The sequence below is a fragment of the Cupressus sempervirens genome, chromosome 10 (genome assembly GCF_028749045.1).
Source record: "Cupressus sempervirens isolate cs-2001-9-10 chromosome 10, ASM2874904v1, whole genome shotgun sequence".
Lineage (NCBI taxonomy): Eukaryota > Viridiplantae > Streptophyta > Pinopsida > Cupressales > Cupressaceae > Cupressus > Cupressus sempervirens.
In genome coordinates, this window is record NC_143127.1 from 444,375,704 (window position 1) to 444,398,354 (window position 22,651).

At 35.2% G+C, this 22,651-nt stretch overlaps 1 protein-coding gene across 3 annotated transcripts in view; it reads left to right on the forward strand.

Annotated features, from left to right (window-relative positions):
* The window catches only part of LOC149534628 (glucose-1-phosphate adenylyltransferase large subunit 3, chloroplastic/amyloplastic-like), a 362,597-nt gene that overhangs the window by 273,244 nt on the left and 66,702 nt on the right, over positions 1 to 22,651 (forward strand). For all 3 annotated transcript variants that reach the window (XM_089803934.1, XM_089803935.1, XM_089803933.1), the window contains one exon: positions 16,032 to 16,112. In XM_089803934.1, coding sequence (XP_089660060.1) covers positions 16,032 to 16,112 — 81 coding nt within the window. The remainder of the gene's footprint in view (positions 1 to 16,031; positions 16,113 to 22,651) is intronic.

Genomic DNA, 22,651 nt, shown 5'->3' on the forward strand with positions numbered 1-22,651 from the left:
ACAAGTATAGATGAATACCAAAACGTCAACTATATTAATATCTTCAATATCTGATTAGTTCCTTGTAGTTTCTTGCCTCAAAACATTCATAATAGTATCTTGCTCTACTATAACCATCAAACTCACATCTATACAATACCAACAAAGTGCGCATATAACAATTATATGATAACAATACAATTGCACACTCAGTTAATCAAAATATTCTCTCCTGTCTATTAAATCTTTAAATTGTCAGCCTTGATCATCTTCACACTTTACCAGAAACTCAAAATTAAGGTCTTCCATGTTAGGGTTAACATGTAGGATGTCATCCCTACCTTGTCAAGTTCTTGATTTGACAAGTCAAATGAATTCCTTGACCTATTTGCCAATACTCTATTGACTACATTGTTCCTACGATATCAAACTTGTCTTCAGAAAATCTAACCAAAACATATGCAAATCTCAACATAATGATTAGCAGCCTTAAACACATCTTCTATGATGTCCAATCTAACTGCTTCTAAAATTGCAAGCTGATATCTTCTCTCTGTGAACCCCATTGAACAAAATAGTCTGACTGTTTACTGTATTCCTACTTTATACTTAGACAATTTTGTAATTTACCTCATACTCAACTTAACTCTTAATATCGGCAGCCTTAATACATCATAATGTTTCCATTAATGACAATGCCTATCAACATACCTTAACCAAATTGCCAACAATAGCTTGATTGACACAAAAGAAGTGGGCAAATCTAGACTTGTTGAGGTTATTCCTTGTGATGTTCCTGTTTCTACATCATCAACATTGGTGTTTTTGATAGTTCCATCGACTAGGTTGTTTACTTTGATGGTGTTTTATTTACAACAGTTATTCAAAGATGACATGGGCATTGGACACATTTTTTTATGGATCCTTGTTGAGGTTGGGATTCTTTGTGTTATTGGATTGTGATTGCTCGAGGACAAGCAAACTTGTGGAGGACTACAATGCCCCCATTTTAGTAGGCTCCTGTAGTTGGGCTTAGTTAGTTCATCATTGTAGCCCTTGTGAGTTGATAGTGTGTTTTGAGGTTCTCTATTAATTGACTCGCTATTTATAGGAAGTCAATTGTGGGCAATTAATATTTTTAGCAGTGCAGCTGAGGCACCAAGTGTTGGCTTCTCCAATGATTGACTGGGTAAATTAATGGAGCTCTATATTATAAGTCGTGTATTAAGATTATCTTAATGACTATCATCTAAGTGTTATAATTCGATGGTTTGTTGAAGAAGCCTCTTAAGTAAAAAGTTTCTTCATGAAGCTATGTGTTTGAGCATTATTTATTTAAAATAATTGATGAAAGCTTCTAAAAAAAGGTGTATTAATGAGTAACTTCAATGAAAGGTGTATTGGAGAAGCCAAATTGCATTATAAAAGAGGCTCCATGAAGCAAATAGATTCACTCTTGTTTATTACTTTTGATATATTGTCTTGTGAGGGTTTGAGTTGTGAATTTTCTTCAGAACTGATTCCTCTTGAACTGAGAATCAATTGGCTGTTGTTGTATAGCAAATTGAATTGGGGTTCTGGACTGAATTGGGGGTTGAACTATTTCAAATTTTTCTACTATGGTTACTGTGTTTGAGAAGGTGAATTCTGCCGCTAGATTGGCGTCATCTATCTTGCTAATTTGGAGCAACGTTTCGAGTTGATTATCTCTTCTATTTATTTTATTCTGGGTGTTTCTGTTTGGATTGGACCCTGCAAATCTGGAAGTTTATGCTGCAAATGAGGTGCCATTCATCTCTGTTTCTTGGCATTTAATATCTCAGAAGACAGTTGCCCACCATTTTTGCGAATTGGGCAAAAATTACTTGAGTGAATTGGCATCCATTGCCTCTGTTTTGGTGTTGGAGATTCCTGCAATTAATTATCAGTCTGGGCAGCATTTCTATTGGTGTTTTACAGTGGTATTTTGGGGTGCCTAAATCACCCTAATGGGCCATGCTGCTGATGTCATTAAGGGCATTCAATCTGCTGCAAATACTCACATTACAGGCATGAGTCTGCATTCTTTCGGTGTGGCATTTATCTGGAAGCCACATGTAGGGGTTTTCAAGCATTTAGACAAGGCAATGTTTCTCCTTTCCAAGCTGCAATCTGTACTTGACATGGGATATTTAGGAGTTTGAAAGTGCATGTTTCACTACTGAAAATTGAACTACTTCAGCTGTTATCAGGTTCCTCCGAAATTGAATGTAATTCCATAATTGTCAAGCATCATAACAGGTTCAAATTAAATCTGTTGTAATTACCTATTAGAGTGATAACAAATTGTAGTTCCATCGCTGCAATTTCTAGTTGGAAGTTGCTTGTTTAAATGTATATTTGTTTTCCATTTCAGTATTGGTTGTATTTGAAAATTCAAAATTCATATATTCTGAAAAAAAAGCACAAATTGCAAAACAAAAAAACAAGGAAGAAACATATTTCTCTGGCATTGTTAGTGGAATCCAGCAGGCTCAATACATTAAAACACCTTTATTCTCTTATTTTATCTATAGTTATATAACAGCCATTAGGGAATTGGTCCTACGTTAGTTAACAATAATTTCATATAATCGTACTCAAACTCACGCATACTTAATCATTATAATAATCAGAGAATCAGCTGATTCTTTATCATATTTGTAATCTTGGAAAGAACATGGATTGATGAGTCTGTTTCACAATCTTTCTCTAATGCTCACAAAGGATGGTGGTTTGTGGAGGGAAAGGCTGAGCAAATTCGGTCATATGACCTGCAAGCCCCACAATGGATAAAAACCTTCAGGAAGCCCACTTGTAGACTATTTCATGCACCCTTGACATAGTAAATCCACTATCCTATGTTGGGTTTAGCAAAGATAGGGAGAACAGATGCATACAATCAGTAGTACTCAATATTTTATGAGGAAATAGAATATCAGCATGATGTATATTTATCTTTAATCTTTTAAGTGAATTTTGATAATTTGTAATAACCCTATACTGGTTATAGCTTAATCAACATCTATTTCATTCATAATCCAATAATCCAACATTTTGTCAAACACTTGGAACACTTAACTAATCTCACTGCAAAGATGATTTTCTAAATTTCGAACACCAAATTAGAGACTGCAAATGATTTTCTCACAATTTCCAGGACACTTTGGGTTTCAGTTTAATCCAGAATGAATGCTAGTCATCAGTTGTGTAAGTTTTCTTTATGAGCTTGCATATACAGGTCTGAAATGAAATGCAATTGCCAGAAAATAACAAGAAACTCTGGAACTTTTTTTTGAAATTGGATGGGCAATGTAAGATAATATTTGCTTGTAAATTCAGTACAAATGCATATGATCAATAGGAACCTGCTATATGAGTCTGAAAATGCCCATGCAAGAATAATTTGCTTGCAGGAATGACTTTCAGCCAGCTTGAGTCAATGCCATTGTCTAAGATGTATGCCTGGGAAATTGATCTGCAGGTTCTTCCCTCAAAATGCAGCCAGTAAACGCAAACTCCAGCCCTACTAGCAAACCACAGGACTGTATAATTAAGCCGCAGGCCTGTAGAAGAGAAACACAGGCTCCGCGGTGTGATGCAGCCCCAGAAATGATAAACCCGGGCTCTAAAGGAACATGCCCAGCTTCCAGTATTGACATCTCCGGCTTGAGAAAGGTTGTAGATGTGTCTAGTGCCCAAAAAACTACCTCCTAGGTATTAATAGCAGCCTCAATAATGCAGTTCAAACTTCTGATTATAAATGCAGGGTATACAAATGCAGTTACATTAAATCACCTCCTCACTAATGGATCTCATACATAAGCACAATTCTTGCACAATCAACTCCTCAATTACAGTAGCCACAGTTGAGAAGCCTAAAATTTCTTCCAAAGCAACAAGTACTCAGAGTTTCCTTCAGCTCTGCAGTCAATGGACAACTCAAAACCATAACCTTTTGGCGAGCGGAATAGGAATACGTATTCTGGAGTAGAAAATGGAGCTACGTATCTCTATTATCTGTTTGGTTCAGCCAATATTTGATGAGAATTCACGGAACCCAAAATTTATGTTTTCTAAAATTAAAAAAAGTGGAATAGGAATACTTATTCCAGTAACACCTATTTGGGTGGAATTGCAAAACCCCATTTTTGGGCCAAAATTGGAATACATATTCCTATTTTACTTCGTATTCCAATTTCGTTTAGGTGCATCCAAACAAGGAATTCAAATTTTTTGAAATACATATTCCTATTCCGCTCGCCAAACAGGCCCTTATACTTCAATGTAATGTCCCCATTTGCGACAACAATTTTAATAAAAATAGAATTTAAAATATAATATTAAACAAATAAAGACATAGTAAAAGAATTATTAATTAAATAATAATAGAAAAATTTTGAAAATTTGAATAAACAATACAATATAATTAATAATAATAATATATTATTAACAAGTTATATATTATCAATATAGTAAAAAAAATTATATAATCATGATCTATGTATATTTGAGAATAGATAATTATATTCTATTTAAGACATAAGTAATTCTAGTTGGATGAGTAAAGAGACGTCTCTTAAGAGTATAAATTCCAATATAAACAAGAGCTCTAAGTGAGTTGGAGTCCCTGCCTTAAGATATAACGTACGTATTTGGGAGCTTTTGTAGACTTAGTGAGTTCTAAGCCAAAAGAAATATCCACAACCTAAGTAGGCAGTGGTGTGTGCATCTTGACATGTGTTAAAAGACACAAATAATCATGTGAGATATTAATTTTATAAGATTACGACTTTGATAATTAATTAATAAAATCAAGAATAATTATTATAAATATCTAAAATACCTCTAAAGATGTATTAAATTTAAGTTTATATATTTATATTAAAAATATTTAATTTTGTGCCATAAATTCTTTATAAAAAGTTTGAAGAATTACTTTTACTTGTATAAGAATTATTTTATTTATCTTAGTTTGTGAAAAATATGTCTAATATTTGTTTATGTATTTAATTACTTAATGCATATTTTTTATATTTCATTCACTTTTCATTGTGAAATATGAACACATTGAAATTTATTAGACTTCGTCTTAAAATTTATTTTTACCCAAAATTAAAATTTGATAGATAATATAAATATTGAAAAAACTCTAAATACAACACAAATTTTGAATGGTTTTATAGATATAATATTTTGGTTTTTTAATTTAGTTAAATAATAAATAAATTTATAGATTAATGAAAATTAAATTTTACTATTTATATATATTTTTAAAAACTATTTAATGATTTTGATAAATATGAAAAGTTTAGTAATGATATTATGTAATTTTTAAAAATGTTATTAAAGTTTCAAAAACATTATTTACAATGTTATATATGTATAATATCTTGATTAGTCTTAACTAAAATATTATATTAATTAAATATTGATCTATTGTTCATATTAAACTATTTATTTTTTATTTAATTAAACTGAAAATAAGAAATATTTAATCTTTCAAATCATTAACATTTTTTACTCGTAACATAAATATAAAACTATACTTAATATACCTCTCTCATGGTTGTGCGTAAATCAATAAACAAAATATAAAATCACCGTTTGAAAAGAATAAAATGGTTTCGATAACATCATATAGTGATCAACAAAATGCAGCTCAATATGGGGTATAAAATTATATGTCTTGGAATATTTATTCGTTCTTGTCTTTGGCAGGAAAGTAATGGAATCATGAGGTTCCATATTAGTTACATAATCCAAAAATTTCAACATATACTAATGTTTGCAAAAGCTATATTAATTTGCATGTTTTTTTGGAATTGAAAAATACAATTTTTTAAAAATTGTATTGGCTTGTGAATTATTTATAAGGTCTACGCCCTACAATTCTATGGGCTATGCACTGATAGATGCGTAATCAATAGGGTAGGGCCCATAAAATAGTAGGTCGCCTGCCTCCTGATATAATAGTAGGGAGCTATTTGCTTTACTGCTACCCATCCCCCATCCAAATACCCGGCGCCAAAACCAATGGAAACTCGGAGCGTAGGGGAGGATATTGGTCATGATGAAAAAGGCAATGAAAAAATTCATTTTTTTTCAACAAAAATACAAATATTTTTTATAACACCTCTATTAATAAATGCATTAATTGCAACTTTATCTTTTTCAAATTTGTGACAAGTGGATAAACTTTTTTTAAAAATAATCATTTTTCTAACACCTCTATTAATGAATGCATTAATTGCAACTTTATCTTTTCCACATTTGTGACAAGTGGATAATTTTTTTTTAAAAATCAATAATTTTTATCTTCCACCTCACAAATATGTCTAATCAATTTTAATTATTCCTATCTATTTTCCTTACCAAGTTCAAATATAGGCTTCAATGTTTTATATCCTTTATTTTAAATATATTTATTGCTAGTTTTACATTGATGTTTATTTTTGTAATTTGTAAAATGTTATTCAAATATAGAGTTAAATATATTTCTTATTTTAAACACATTTATTATCTTCTACCATTTTACAATTTTGTTCAATTTTTCTTATACCATTAATACTACCCCTCAAACTTACTACATATCTTAGTACTTTGATTTAAGTAATCAACATTTTAAAAAAAAAAAAATTAATGTTTCGACTTATAATTGAATTGGTAGAAATGAGTAGTTCATTCATATAATATAATCTTATTGTTATTTATGTACTTCTTAAAATAATAAAATTATTAATATTTTTCAAATTCTTTTCAACTCTCTCTATTATTTTACCTTTACTTATCCTTATAATAACATATCATTCTCTCTTTTATCTCTTTCTTTGTATAACATTATATGTCATGGGCCATAGGCATCCTTGATATCAACACTAGCTTAGTTGTATATATACAGAAAAATGTTATGAATGTTTCCATTTTAAAAGACACTTTCAACATTTTCCATTAGATTCTTTTGTAAAATTGACCAAAATCTATGCTATAATAATTAGAAACAAGATAGAGATCATTGCAAAAGCTACTTCAGTCAACCATAAAAACATGAAGGTAGGAACTTTGATGCATGTGTCCCTTGTTTTGAAAATCCATCTTAATTTAAAATCCTCAAAACCTTTCCAACTGTTGCATTCATAGTTAACGTATTTCATAAAACTCCTGTAAAGACTCATTTGGTCTCCATTAATAAGTAGAGACGAACAATTGTATCCCTTCTGTTGAGCATCGTATGAAATAGGAAAAGTATCCAATATTCACGTGATGCATTACACCAAAATGTCTGTGATGGTTGACAGTGTATTAATTGCACTCTTAGATGTGTATTAATTGCATTCTTATCTATCTATTTTTTTCTACATTTTTCAAGTTATAAAATAGAAAATAGGCCTAGGAAAATAATCCATAGCCAAGAAAAAAAGGATTTTTATTTTCATAAATAAATTAAAAAATATACAAGCATATAACTTTAGAAATAGAATAATTGTACCCCAAAAATTAATAGATGGAGGGCACAAATGCATCTACGAGGAGAAAGGGAAGGCATCAGATAATATAAAACTCAGATAGGAAATTACACAAAAAAAGATAAGGGATTGAATAATAGCACTTCCTCTGAGATCGCAGCAGAATTAATAATTCTAACGGTGGTGCGGATAGGGGTCACCACACTAACATTGTCAAGACAATTCTTCTTTACATAAAAGAGACAATGAATCCAAAAACATTAATACATTGGGTCATAAAAGATATTACAGTGAACAGGAGATGATACTATAGAAATAACAAAAGGGGGAACAAGGCAGGAGAAAAGAATACAATCACCAGTAGAGCCAACATTTAGGACAACAAAGAATGAACAGTATGTGTTTATCATTTGATATGATATTATAGAGAATGTATTCAACTCTTGATAGTTGAACTCGTGATAATACAAATCACACACTGACCCCCATCAGCAAGCATCATCAACGTCATCAATGGAAATCAAGGCCAGGTCAGAGATATAATATGAGTCAAAATAACTAAGAAGAGTTTCATTAGTGTCGAAAAGGAAGGTTAGGAAGGAAGGAGTTAGTCATATCAAAGATTACAAGCAATAATAGAAATAATGGCAAAAGTGTGATTAGATAAGAGATAAGTAAAGGGAATGAGAGTCACGTACAGAATGAAGGAAAAAGGGATTAGCAAACACAACACGAAGAGTCTCCATACAAATATGCAATATATTTTTGTAAAGCAAGACACTGAGTAAAGAGGTTACCGAGATAAGAAGCATCTACCTTCAGAAATGAAATGAGTGAGTATATATATAAATCATATTTCATGGGTGTCATATATATTGCTATTATTGGACGAAATAGGAGTGCATCCTTTAAGAATTGATCAAATTAGAGATGTCAATTGCTAGAAAGGTCAACCAATGTAAGTAATATTGAAGCCATGGACATAAAAATCATACACGCCAACATACACATGAAGAGACATACGCCAATTCCACGTTTGAGGCAATCAAATACTAAGGAATAGAGATGGGAATGGACATTAAGGACAGACAAACATCTTAGACTACATAGTGTATATCATGAGTTGATCTTTCTTTTTTGATTTATAAACTCAGCTAATTATTGTGAAAATTAACACTATTGTAGTCATTGATTATTAATCTCCTATCTATTAAACTGCTGAAAATAAATTCACAGTTAATATTGAAAAATAACACAACTGCAATTTCACCAATAAAATATGGAAAGAAATTCACAACACAAAGAACACAATATTTTTGGACAAATTGTTCCTGGAAAAAGCATTAAGGGAAAACCAATTCTGCAGATGGGAAATATATTAACTTTAGCAAATTAAGAGATACAAAATTCCTTGTCTCTCACTGATAGAATTCAGACAACCTCCTAATTTCTCCTGCTGATATTCCCCACTACTATCCCCAACGCTATCACTACACCCTTGCTAACACTACAAGACTATTTGCTATCACTATAGACTCATTTGCTAACACTGCAAATGCTTCTACAATTTCTTGTGTTCCTTTGTTCTGTTCTATTCTCCAAATGCCTCCCTTGACCCCCCTTTTATACTACCTAACCAAGAGGTTTCTAGTTGCTTTTATATCAAGAAAACCTAACAAAGAAGTTTCCAGTTGCTTCTTGATAACAACCTAACCAAGAAGTTTCTAGTGGCTTTTCAATTAAAACAACCTAACCAATAGGTTACTAGTTGCTTCTAGGAGTCAATTAATTAACAAATATTTGTTAATTAATCACATATGGATGAACAGTTGTCCAAGCTACCTAAAACTAACACTCCCTCTTAGCGAGGAAGTTGTTCTACATGACACCTAACTTATCTCTAAAGAAGATGAATTTAACCTTCCCCAATGCTTTAGTTAGAATGTCTGCTACCTGCTCCCCTATAGGTATGTACTATAGCTAAATGACCCCCTAGTTGTACACAATCTTTGATGAAGTGATATCTAATGTCTATATGTTTAGACCTATCATGAAACATTGGATTCTCAAATAACTTGATGCAACTCTGATTATCGCAGTGTATCACAGTAGTCTCAACCTTCTGACCAAACAAGGCTACTAACAACTACCGAAGCCATATAGCTTTACATGTCACCATGCTAGTTGTTATGTATTTTGCTTCAGCTGAACTCAAAGCCACGAATTTCTGCTTCTTGATGAACCAAGATACAACTCCTTATCCCAAACTGAAACAACACCCTGAAGTGCTCTTTCTGTCTGTTGTACTTCCTGCCCAATCTACATCAATATAGCCCATCAACCTGATACCTTCACTTTAAACATATTTGATCCCCTACTCAGCTGTACCACGCAAGTAACACAATACATGCTTGGCTGTTGTCCAATGCATTGTCTTTGGTTCAACCATGAACTGACTAAGAGAGTTTACTGCAAATGCTATATATGGCCTAGTGTTGACCAAATACATAAGCGAACCAATCAACTATCTATATAAGATGGGATTTACATCCTTCTCCTTAGATGTATCTACCTTTCTCCAATTCGTGATCATGGGTGTAGAAATGGCTTTGCAATCCTCTATTCTGAATCTCTTCAAGATTTCAATGCAATGTTTCCCTTGACCAAGGAAAATCTCTCCATCTGTCTGCCACACCTCCATGCCTAGAAAGTAGTGCATAAGTCCTAAGTCCTTCATCTCAAACTCTTCTGCATGGTCCCTCTTGTAGTCCTCTATGAGCCCTAGTGAGCCTATAAGAAACAAGTCATCCACATAAAGAACAAGAATGAGAATCTCACCACCAACCACCAAGTAGTAGAGTTTAGCATCTACTTCACTCTTCACAAAGCCCATTTTCTGCAAGTATGTGTCAATGCACTCATACCATACTCTGGGAGCCTACTTGAGTCCGTACAATACTCTCTTCAATCTGCACACATGGGTCTCTTTGTTGTGTGCTACATAGCCTTTTGGTTGCTTTATGTATACTTCCTCCTTTAACTCACCATTAAGGAACGTTGTCTTGACATCCATTTGATGGATTTTCCATCCCATCTGTGCTGTAAACAAGATCACAACTCGTATAGAAGTATACTTGGCCACTAGAGAAAATTTCTCCTCGTAGTTTATTCCCTCCTTCTAAGAGAACCCCTTAGCCACGAACCTTGCCTTGTATTTCTCGATGCTACCATCTGCACTGTGCTTTATCTTATAGATCCAGTGTGATCCAACAACTGCCTTATCTGTTGGTCTAGGAACTACCTCCCACACATCATTCTGCATTATTGAGGAATACTCCTTAACCATAGCATCTCACCATACCTGATGCTCTGTAGCCTTCTGATAGCTGGAAGGCTAACTATCTACCAACTGACTAACTAATGCCACATAGTCATTGAACTTGGTTGGTTGTCTCCGTTGTCTTGTACTATTCATAAGAGCTCCCACAAACTCTTAAGTATCCCTTAGTGTCTGTTGAACCTCACAGTTCCTGCTGCTAGCTGTAGAGGATGAAATATCAACCTCTAAGTCTTCTAGATGCATTTCCTGTTGTATCTATTGTTCCATACTCTGTGAAACTTCACCATTTGAGCCTACACTTGTACTGGTAACTGTACTTGTGTTTTGCTGCCCTTGACTAGGCCTTGGAGCACCTGTTCGCTGCTCACTTTAATCATCTATTGGAAAATCTCTGGACCTTCTAAATGCCTTGTCCTCCATGAACTTAACATCACATCTAACAATAATTCTTCTAGTCCCGAGGATAAAAATATATATGCCTTTGAGGTTTCACTGTACCCAACAAAGTACCCTCTCTCTACAGTCTGATCTAACTTAGTACATGTATCACTTGGAATATGAAAATATGCCAAACTCCCAAATATTCTGAAATGGCTAACATCAGGCTTCTTTCCTATGAAAGCTTCCTTTGGTGTCATCCTCCCTAGTACCTTGTGTGGAACCCTGTTCTAAATGTAGATTGTTGTACTACACTCTTCTCCATAAGTAGCGCGACATATCCTGGTCATGTAGGATAGCTCTTGCCACCTCCAATATAGAACGGTTCTTCCTCTCAATAACTCCATTCTGCTATGGATTGTAAGGAACAATCCACTCTCTCTTGATTCCTTCCCTGGTACAGAACTCCTAGAAGTTATTTCCTTTGTGCTCACCTCCATTGTTTGAAAGAACCTTTATCTTCTTTCCTATCAAGTTCTCCACTAGAACCTTGAACTCTTGAAATCGACTAAAAACCTCGTCCTTGGTCTTCAAGAAGTATATCTAGGTCTTCCTAGAGAAATAATCGATAAAAGTAACATAGTACTCATATCCTCTAATAGACTTTGTCGACATTGGTTGACATACAATTGAATGTACTAGATCAAGAATACCTTCAGATTTGGTGTCACTCCTTGGAAAAGATGCTTTTGCAAACTTCCCCAAGATGCATCCTTTACATACATCATCATGCTCTGTGCTCACCTCTGGATCACTTGTCACCATCTCACAAAGCAATTTGAGTGCTCCATGATGAATATGGCCCATCCTCCTATGCCATAGCTCTTCAAGATCTCTAGGATTACAGTTACTCATGAGCACCTTAGGAGTATCAATCTGCAGCTTATAAAGGCGACCACTCCTAACTCCAATAGTTATGGGTGATTTCTAATCCTTGTGCTTAATCAACACGTGTCCCTCTAAAGAGTACATTATACCCCCTATCCCAAAGAATAGATACATAAATCAAACTCATACCTAATCCTAGCACATGCAACACATCATGAACTAGAGTTATCTTTCCATTCTCCCTCTGAAAGTAAATAGTCCCTTTTCCAATCGAGTTGAGTTTGGACAAGTTTTCCATAGAAATCTAGATATTGGTGTTCTCCTCCTTATAACTGGAGAAGTACTCTCTAACTCCTATCATATGAAATGATGCCCCACTATCTATGTACTAGATAGTCTGTGAGGTTGAGCTCACCATACAAGCTATAAGTGCAAACTCATCTTCCATTCTATTAGAGAGTTCTTCTAGACTTGCTAAAGTCGATCCTTTCTGAGATCCCTTCTTTGCTTTCCCTTTCCTTGCTAGGGCAATGTTCTCTTGTTCCACTTCACTTTTTTGACTCTTGTTGGCCCCATTAACAAGACTTAGTCTAAACTCCTCTTGAGTAAAATCAGTTTATAATCGATCCCAACTTGGTAAGGTATCTTGTCCACTGGTAAATTGAACAAAGACACTCCATTGTTTAGAAAACCCATTTTGGGCTATTCTCACTACTATCTCCAACAGTTGCTAATTCATCCTTGACAAGTCTAAGCCTGGTGAGATAACTTGTAACTCTTCTCCCTGGTTCATCTGGTTATTCCTCAGCTTCTCTCTGAGAATCATCTTTCTGTTAGTGGTAGCATTCTGGTACAGATTCAAAATGGCATCCCACATCTTCTATGTTGTGTCTAGCTCTGAGATATGTGGAACAATATGATCCTTGTCACCATCAAGGATAATTCTCCTCGACTTGGCATCATCCTTCTTATATGCTGCAAGTTGTGTCGCATGCATTGGTATAGGTACAACACTGGTAACATAATCCTTGATACCATTCTCTCCAACAATAAAGAAATTATGGCCTTCTAGACACTAAAATTCGAGGCACCATCCAATTTTTCCTAATCTCTCAAACCAGCTGAAGCCATCTCAATGGATTAAAGCAATAATATTTTTGAAGAGATCACACCAGGTTATATAAACCCTTAATTTTTTTCCTAGGGCAAAACTCTTCTAGCCTCAACACTGCTCTAATACCATGTGAAAATGAACACTATTGCTATCACCAATTATTAATCTCCTATTGTAAACAATTATTAAATTATCAAAATTAAATTCACAGCTAATATCGAAAAAATAACACAACTGTAACTTCACCAATAAAATACGAAAAAAATTCACAACACAAAGAACACAATATTTTTGGACAAATCATCCCTGGAAAATCCCCTAAGGGAAAACCAATTCTACAGATGGAAAATATATTAACTTCAGGAAATCAAGAGATACAAAATTCCTTGCCTCTCATTGGCAGAATTCAGACAACCTCTTAATTTCTCCTGCTGATATTCCTCATTGCTATCCCCAACACTATCACAGTGCCCTTGCTAACATTGCAAGACTGTTTGCTATCACTGCAAACTCATTTGCTAACACTGCAAATGCTTCTACAACTTCTTGTATTCCTATGTTCTATTCTATTCTCCAAATGCCTCCCTTGACCCCCCTTTTATACAACCTAAGAGGTTTCTAGTTGCTTCTTGATCAAGACAACCTAACCAAGAAGTTTCTAGTTGCTTCTTGATAACAACCTAACCAAGAAGTTTCTAGTGGCTTCTTGATTAAAACAACCTAACCAATAGGTTACTAATTGCTTCTAGAAGTCAATTAATTAACAAATTTTTGCTAATTAACACACATATGGATGAACAGCTGTCTAAGCTACCTAAAACTAACAATTATGGTGGAATAAACAAGAGAATATATGCATAGTTAATATACAGTCAATATATGCACATTAAAACATATGCATTTGTAAATCTATGTAATTGCTAATATAGAGTGTGATCAAAACATTATAATTATAAGACCAATGAAGGAGTTGTGAGCAGATTTTTCTATAAGAAGGTTGCAACAATATGATCTTCATAACATCTACAAGATAGACTTTATAGCAAACACTAGAATTTATCCAGTTCATAGTTTGAGAAGATAACAATATTAACATCTACACGAACCTTGTCATTGAAATATAAGAGTTTAGTTCCAAATCCCGTAAGAGTGGATAGGGGACATCACATTCAGCAAGGGCACAAAACTCAAGAAACTTAAAAATGTCACAAAGACAACAAAAACAAATAATATTCAATCAAATGCCTTTTTCTAATGAAATGAGCTCATATTTATAATCCCCTATTGGCAAAAGCTTCTCAAAAGAACTCAACTCCAGAAACTATCCAACACAACTCTTTTAATAATATCTCTTAATGACATTATTATAATAAAATACTATTATTGTAATAATGCAGCATTAATAATTAATTAATAAATATGAGCTCATGCAATTAATAACCACATCTATTGTGGGTGATGACCAACTACCAGAGCCACTCACTGCACTGCCAAAAATAGACTTACTAAAAATAGTAAGTCTGCAACTAAGACCCCCAAATCACCCTGTCAGCTCACGAGGGTCGCTATAATGAACTGACTCAACCATCCGCAAAAGCTCCCCAAAAATGAGGACATTACATAATTCTTAAGCATTTAATAATGTACTTGGCTAAAGTTGGCTAGACGATGAGTCAAAGATATATACATACATCTTCTATGGTTGGGTGCAGCAATCATATACGAGCTCTTTGTCTAGTTGGTGAGTTTCCTAACCTTAAACCCTAACTAGTTCTATATTTTATGTTTACTATAGGTCAAGCTATAGGAACGGATCATTGCAAGAGTTTAGCTGAAAACATAAATGAGCCACAAATAATGAATAGTTCTGATGGGTAGAAAATATTCATGTAAACATACACTAGCAGAAAGAGGGTAGAAGTTTAAATGAACAAAGAGCGTGTGAATGATCTAAAACCACCACTCATTTTCTTAGATATCTTTTAATTGCCTGATTTTTCAAAAAACTGGAAAAGATGAGGTAAAAATGATAAATGCGTTGAGAATTATAAACAACTCATGAAATTTTCTTTTTGTTCTTGACAATTATTAACTAGTTTTTTTGTGGTATTTCTGTTGACTTTTCTTATACATTAATTGTTTGTACTTTATACATTAAAACTTATTTGAAATTACAAGAAATGAAATTTAGAAGTTACTAATTTTTCTCATGAACTACAATTTTGCAATTGTATGTTGATATTATAAGATCGAAGAAACCAAAAACTGTTCATAATACTTGATTTTTTGATTTAACAATTCATTTGCATCAAAGGCGGCTTATATGTATCAAATTCATTTGTATAATTGATAGCAATTTTGTACCATTTATTGCGGACCTTTTTAAAAATCTGATACAACTTTTGAGATTGTCTACGAGGTTTCTCTTATATAATTTGCATTCTTTCCGGAAGCCTTACAATCAGGATAAGTTGAGAAGAATAGCTGTACAAAAGTCTTAAGTTGTGCAATCTACAAGGTTTTCTATATCATGAGGAAACAAATAGTAGCAAGAAACTAGATTTGACTAGCATATATACGATTTACTTAAAGATCTAACATATTTAGCGGAGGCTCATTAATTCCATTACTCTGGATTCATCCTCTGTCTGTCAGAAACTAGCGGGTTGTTTTCTGTATGCATAACTGTAGATTCATGGTTACTGGTTACATACTCTTTTTCTATCAGTGTTATGTTGATTGGGATATTTTGTAAATGAGCATATGAACTTAAAGTTGAATAACATTTTTTCATTGGCAATTTAGAAGCCATTTTCACCTAACTGACAAGCTTACTTAATGTGAACAGGCATATTTATTTGATGATTATTGGGAAGATATCGGTACCATTAAATCTTTTTTTGAGGCAAATCTTGCTCTCACTGCACAGGTAAGAACTCGAAATCTCAATTGGATCCCATATGGCTGTTTGTGATGCTCCTATTTTGACAGTAGTCTTTATGCATTCCTTATTAGCATTGGTATATAACTTTTATTGCATCTCTTCTTCGTCTAAGGAAGAGATAACACAAGAAAAAGAAAATAGCAGAGAGATACCCAACCTTTGTGTCTTAATATGACTCCAAGGATCTTCTGGGAATGGAACTCTACTCAAGACCTGATGATAGGCATAATTCAATAGCAAACTTCATTTTAGAAGAAAGTGATAGTTGTCTTGAACTAGCTCATTTTGGTATTAGTTGTGGCACTAATCTCAAGGTAATATTGTATGCCAGTGATGTCATATTGTTTGTGCAATTACTTGAGGTGAGATACCATGGTTGTTTAGAAAAAGGTTTAGTCATATGAAGTCTCTTTATAGAGGATCTTTCATCCCTAAGTATTGCCCATTTTATTATCGTATTCAAAGAAAGATATCTACATTGGACAATTCTTCCATCTTGCTTTTGATGTAGAGTGTGCAACTCATTGGTTGTGCAAGTGTTTTAAAATTTACATCCATTTTTGCCCACTAATGTGTGTAAGTTTCATGTGATGTACTGATCTCATAATTTATGTTCCTTTTCGTAGAATTTCCTATATTTCATGTTGTGTAAAACAAAATGAGAACATAAATAAACATTTTAGCCCTAGTGCAAATCAAGTAGAAATATGAAATCTAGGGCATCAAATATATTCAAATCTAAATCAAACAATTAAACATAAACAAGAAACCCTTTGAAAGTGAGTTTTATTTAATTTACAAGAGCTGAAATAATTATATCGATTGATGTAATGCACTGAAAACACAAATTCCAGTGATACATGGGGACATCACCCCTTGGATCCTTTTGTTCTTGGGACAGGGCATCCCCTCACCACCGCATTTTAGCCACCATCGCATCATTGAGACGCCGTCGGGACACCATAATGACACGACATCCTTGGAACAAATTGAGGATGCCCAACCATACCTCAACTGTTCTGATGACATTTGCATTTCCCCGCTAAGTAGGTGACCATAAAAGTGAATTAAAAAATAATGTATGCTTTTAAGTTTTGTTTAAAGTTTAAACACATCAATTTTGGGGTAAAAATGCTTAAAAAATAAAGAATCCAAGGAGCATGCAAGAGGGGAAATATGGTCAGCATTACCCCTTGACCCCCTTGGGGTTGTCACTCCCCAATCCCTGCTTTAAAATTTAAAAGAAAAAGAAGAAATTGATGGAGAAATCATGTTAAATTGAGTTGATGTTTTTATATCCACATAGTGAGTTCCAATGACGAGGAGTTTTTCTTGAGGGATGATTAGAGGTCTCTCTTCACTACATTTTGGGATTTTGTACTTCTTTTGATATCATGCTACTCATTGTAATCATCTTTATGATATTTCTAATGTAATGAAAATCTTTCATTTACGATTTTGATAATTTTATTTAGTATTATAATTTCTAAGTAGTATTTTGATATCATATAGAGAATTGGGTCAGTTGCTTATCGGTTAGAATTTCCAAAGCATAGTAAAATTCATGATGTCTTTCGTGCTTCATGTTCTAATATTTCTCTCTATCAACATATCATTCCTTTTGCAAAGTTACCTAAACATCACAGATATACTAAGAAAGGGGAGGGAGAGGATGGGTGTCACAAGGGGAAAGGTGGGGTGTGGGCCTTGAATCAATATATTAATGAAATTCAATCTTTTAAACTTGATTAAATGTTTCTACAAAAGTTGTGGTGTCTTAGAGTATGATTTAGGTTGTAGTGTTTATCTATAGAAGTCATTGTTTTTTCTAACAAAATTGTGGATGTTTTTTAAAGAAGTGGAGGGTTTAACAATATTCCCCTGAAACTCATGGTTTTAGTTTCAAAAGTTGAACTCAGTGTATTTGGCTACAAGGCGGGACAATTTTGTTTCCCAACATCAGGTTGGAAGGATTTTGATTTTTGTGGTCATTTTCAAAAGTTTTTGCAGCATCATAGAGGGTCTTAAGAGTAAACTTGTGTCATAGAGCATTATGAAGAGAATTGGGCAGCCTTTTATATATTTGTGACTAGAAGGGGGTAGCTATGTATACGTTTGTGACAAAATGACTTATAGAATGTCTTTTATAGGGTAGCTAGAACGATGACCATTAAGGGAGGGTATCAAATAATGTAATGTTTCTTTAAAGGTCACCTTAGATAGTTTAGGTTGTTTCTAATTTGTCGTCCAGTTACATTTGTTTCATTTAGAAACATCATAATGTAATTTGCCTATATATTGTAAACTCCATTTTCATTATTAATATTCAACTACCATTGCAAAGAAGGCATCAACAATTTGTTTATATTGGGTCAATTGCTTTATAGTTTTGAAGGTCTCATTTAGCTATTGCTTTGTAGGAATATATTTATATCTGAGCTATTTTTCCATGGATAATTTTAAGTGGACCCATGATGAAATGATGGTATTATAACATTGGAAGAAATATAATATCAATTGCTAAAGATTTTAGTGATATTAATTTTAAGGGTGCGATTTCTATTGTTAGTTGTAATACATATGGTATGAACAATAAATTGTGTGATTCAACTAAGTCTATGACATTAAATTGTATTTTGGGGGAAGACATTATATTGTGAGCACTTTATTTTCATAGTGGAAGACTAATATTGAATGCAAGCATATCATGAATGACTTTGGGGTGTATTGTGATATTCTCACATCATTGACTCACTGCAAATGGGGAACCCCCTTTTTTGCTTTGAAGGTTTTACATGGTAGAGCAATCTTGACAAAAATTCAGAATTTTGTAGGCCTTCCCACTATATAATGTTGGAAGAAAATGAAATTTGGCTGTGTCAAAATATTGGAAAAGAAATGTTGAAACTTGGCTAAGCTTCAAAACATCGGAGAAAATGGTTATATTTGGCAAGTGTAAAAAAAATGGAAATAAATGGTGAAATTTGGGTTATGCAAAAATTGAGAAATTGAATTAAAATTGAGTCAAAAACATAAAAAATTGCAAGTAAATAACCATGAAGGGGAGATAAAAGGAAAGTTATTGTTAAAATTAAAATAATATTCTATTTTTCAAAGTTGACACTTGAAGGAGTGGATTACACCTTCTCAAGCAGTAAGATTGCCACTTTGAGGATTAGATTCTACTGTATATGGTGTTTGACACATCAATGAGTTGACTCCACCTTCTCAAGTGGAAAGGCTGCCACTCAAGGAGTGGATTCCACCTCCCCATCTGGCTGAGGAAGAAATTAACCTTTATTGGACAAAGGGAAGCAACTTGACTCAAAGTATTTGATGAGGGAAGGAGGCCTTAACCAATCACAAAGGCCCTAAAGTCAAACATGTGGCCCTTGCTATGTGCGTTCAAGACTAAGTTCTATCCAAATAGGGCTGGCATAGATCCCAATCACCAAATGATGGGGAAGAAGTTAATTTTTATTAAAAAATAGGAAGCAACTTGACTCAAAGTATTTGATGAGGGAAGGAGGCCTTAACCAATCACGAAGGCCCTAAAGTCAAACATATGGCCCTTGCTATGTGTGTTCAAGACCAAATTCTATTCAAATAGGGATGGCATAGATTCCAATCACCAAATATATAGCTATTAGCTCTAGGGTGAAGCCTAAAATGAATGCAAAGCAGCCCAAATACCAAACATATGGCCCCCATTTGGCTAGTATATGACCTTGATGGATAGTGTGTGGCCTAAATCTGAAAGGATGAGGCCTAAAAGTGCCAACATATGGCCCTCAAGATGAAATATCTGGGCCATCTATGCGATGATCAAGCTTAAACCTGATATAATGAGGCCTATAAGCTGATCTATGATGAAACATGAAGCTCAAGGCTCAAGGCTAGAGCCTAAGATCAAGGTAATATGGCCCCAATATGTAACATGTAGGTCTGGTCCAACTAGGCCAGGCCTTGATTCGATGAAAAAAGGGCTTAAGTGAGACATTAAATCAAATGCATTGGCCTAATTAAGCTCTAATCTCAATGAAACCAGTCCCAAGCTGAAGTGTGTAGACCTGATCAGGCCTAAGTTCAAACACATCTAAGTCCTATCTTAAACATATGGCCGATCGATTATGAGCCCAGATCTGAATGTATTAGGCGCTGTCATGTAGTATGTGGCCTAGAGTTTGTAAATCAGACCTAAAAGCAATGACATTAGGCCCAAGATTTTCTAGCACGTGGACCCATGGCCCTAACCTAGGCCCCAAATTTTCAACAAATATGTAAATCCATCAAGGCATGGGGGCACATCATTTATCCTATATGTTCCTACCCCTCATAATTCACATAATTATGGTAGCATGATGAAGGAATAGGCAAAGCACATCAAAGAGTAGGCAGAAACATTTCTTACTAAGATGATTCAAGCACATGAGAGGACCATGGTACTTATAGATACAATGTAGGGATTGGATAAGATATTGAAGGAATTTAAGTCGATGAAACATAAGGTTATTCCTCGTCTCAAGGCATAAAGGACTATCCCCATATTGGTTTTGACTCAGGAAGAAGTTATTAATAGAGGAAGTGCATACATTTTTTGCCATTGGTATCTCTTGTTAGATACTAGGATGGCTACATATGAGCATGTACACACACAATATGAGGATATTGTTTACCGTACAGGTAAAATAAATGAACGCATATAGACAATGGAACATGAATAGTAGAATTCCTTAGATTATTCGCATATGTCAGAACATTACATTATGCTTCATAAGATAAGATGAATGATGATTTACAATGATCCCAGATGGGATATAAATACTATCTGCCGAACCTTCCTAAAGGAGTCCCTCGGCCACAAAAATTATGTCTACTACAAACTATTTACCCGTCGGCTACAGAACACCGACAACAATCATCCCGTCGGCTACAGAAATACCGACGACAATCCAATCGGCTGACACCATCCCCCCAAAAAGAAAAAGTCGTCTCCTGACGACTAACAAAATTAGGAGACAACTTACAAACAACAAAAGAAATATTAGAGAGAAGGAGGAGGCGTCCCAAAAGAGTGTTGCTGGCGACGCAACTCATACACCTCTGTCCGGATGTGCAGATCTGTCTAAATTAGTGAATTCACCTCTACGGCCTCCTTTAGTAGAAGTGCGGCATCCATAGCCTGCCTCCTAGCTAACTGCATCTCGTGCTTAGCCGCATCCTTATCTCGGACAGCTGCTTCTGTACCTTGCCTAGTCACGTCCCTCTCCTGCACCACTGCTGCCATATCTGCCAATAGTGCCGCCCGCTCTGCTACCCATGCTACCTACTGGTCAGCCAAGTTGGCGGCTAGCTTCTCTCTAGCCTCTCTCTCAACTGCCAATGATCTCTCTATTGCAACCCTGTCCGCATCCGCGGGCCAATGAGCATAGTAAACATCCTTGTACAATCCCATAATCTCATGTGCCAGCTTCATCAGAGGGGTGTCACTGGGTCCCAATTCCAGCTCAGTAGCCCAATCTGCCAACATCTCAGCTGTCTCAACTGCCGCCCAACCCTTGTCTACAAAACAAGTCTGAAATCGTCGAGGACAGATCCCATGGATATATGCTCGGATCAAATGTCACTCCCTCTGCCAAGTCAGAGCCTTAATTGCCACATCGTGTCCCTTCTTCAATGCAGACTTCATAGTCCTGAGGTAGTCCCTGCACCTGTCCTCATCCAACCCGTAATCCTCCTTGGCGAAGTCCTCCAATGACCATTCCGCATCACTATTCTCCTCCTCATCAGTGGGAGCCATGCCCACATCCGGTGCCGCCTCCTCTGCTGTTGGTGCAACCACGGCATGTGGCATTCCGTCCTCCTCAGACTGAGGCTCTAGTACTGCTGGTGATGTTCTTGAACGCTTGGGAGACTAGATGGACGGACCCCACTTGGCAAGAGTGAGTCGAAATTACTGCCTCAAAAACATACTAGCTCTATCCATCACCTCTGGTTGCTTTGACTGCGTGGGCTCCATGCTTTCCTCCTCCTGTACTAGCTCGGCCTCTGCTAATAAAGATGATGAGATAGTGACAACTGCATCGCAATCCATCACATCTAAACAAATCTCAGGCTCAGCCTCCGATGCTGGCAACTGTGCTCTCTGTGAGACTGTGACTATAACAACATCTACTTGTGCAACTTGCTCTACTGGTACAACTAGAATCACCTCCGCTACAATCGTCGGCAATATCTCGGCGAGACATCTGTCGCTGTCTGTGGGACCATCTCCGTCACTGCCCGTGGTACAACTTCTGCCACCGTCATAGGGGTCATCATGACCGGGGCATGGCACTAGCCAAACAGGAGAATGAGTGACGTGCAGGTAGTCAAGTGCCCCGAAGTTAACAACTGAGGGATAAAGAATGTGGACCCACTACCCACTGCCTCACCGCCAACTTCCACCGAAGTGCTCTCCTCCTCTTCCACAGACTCAGCCCTGTCATTTTTCGAAGTGTCCTCCCATCTGCTATCTGTATCTC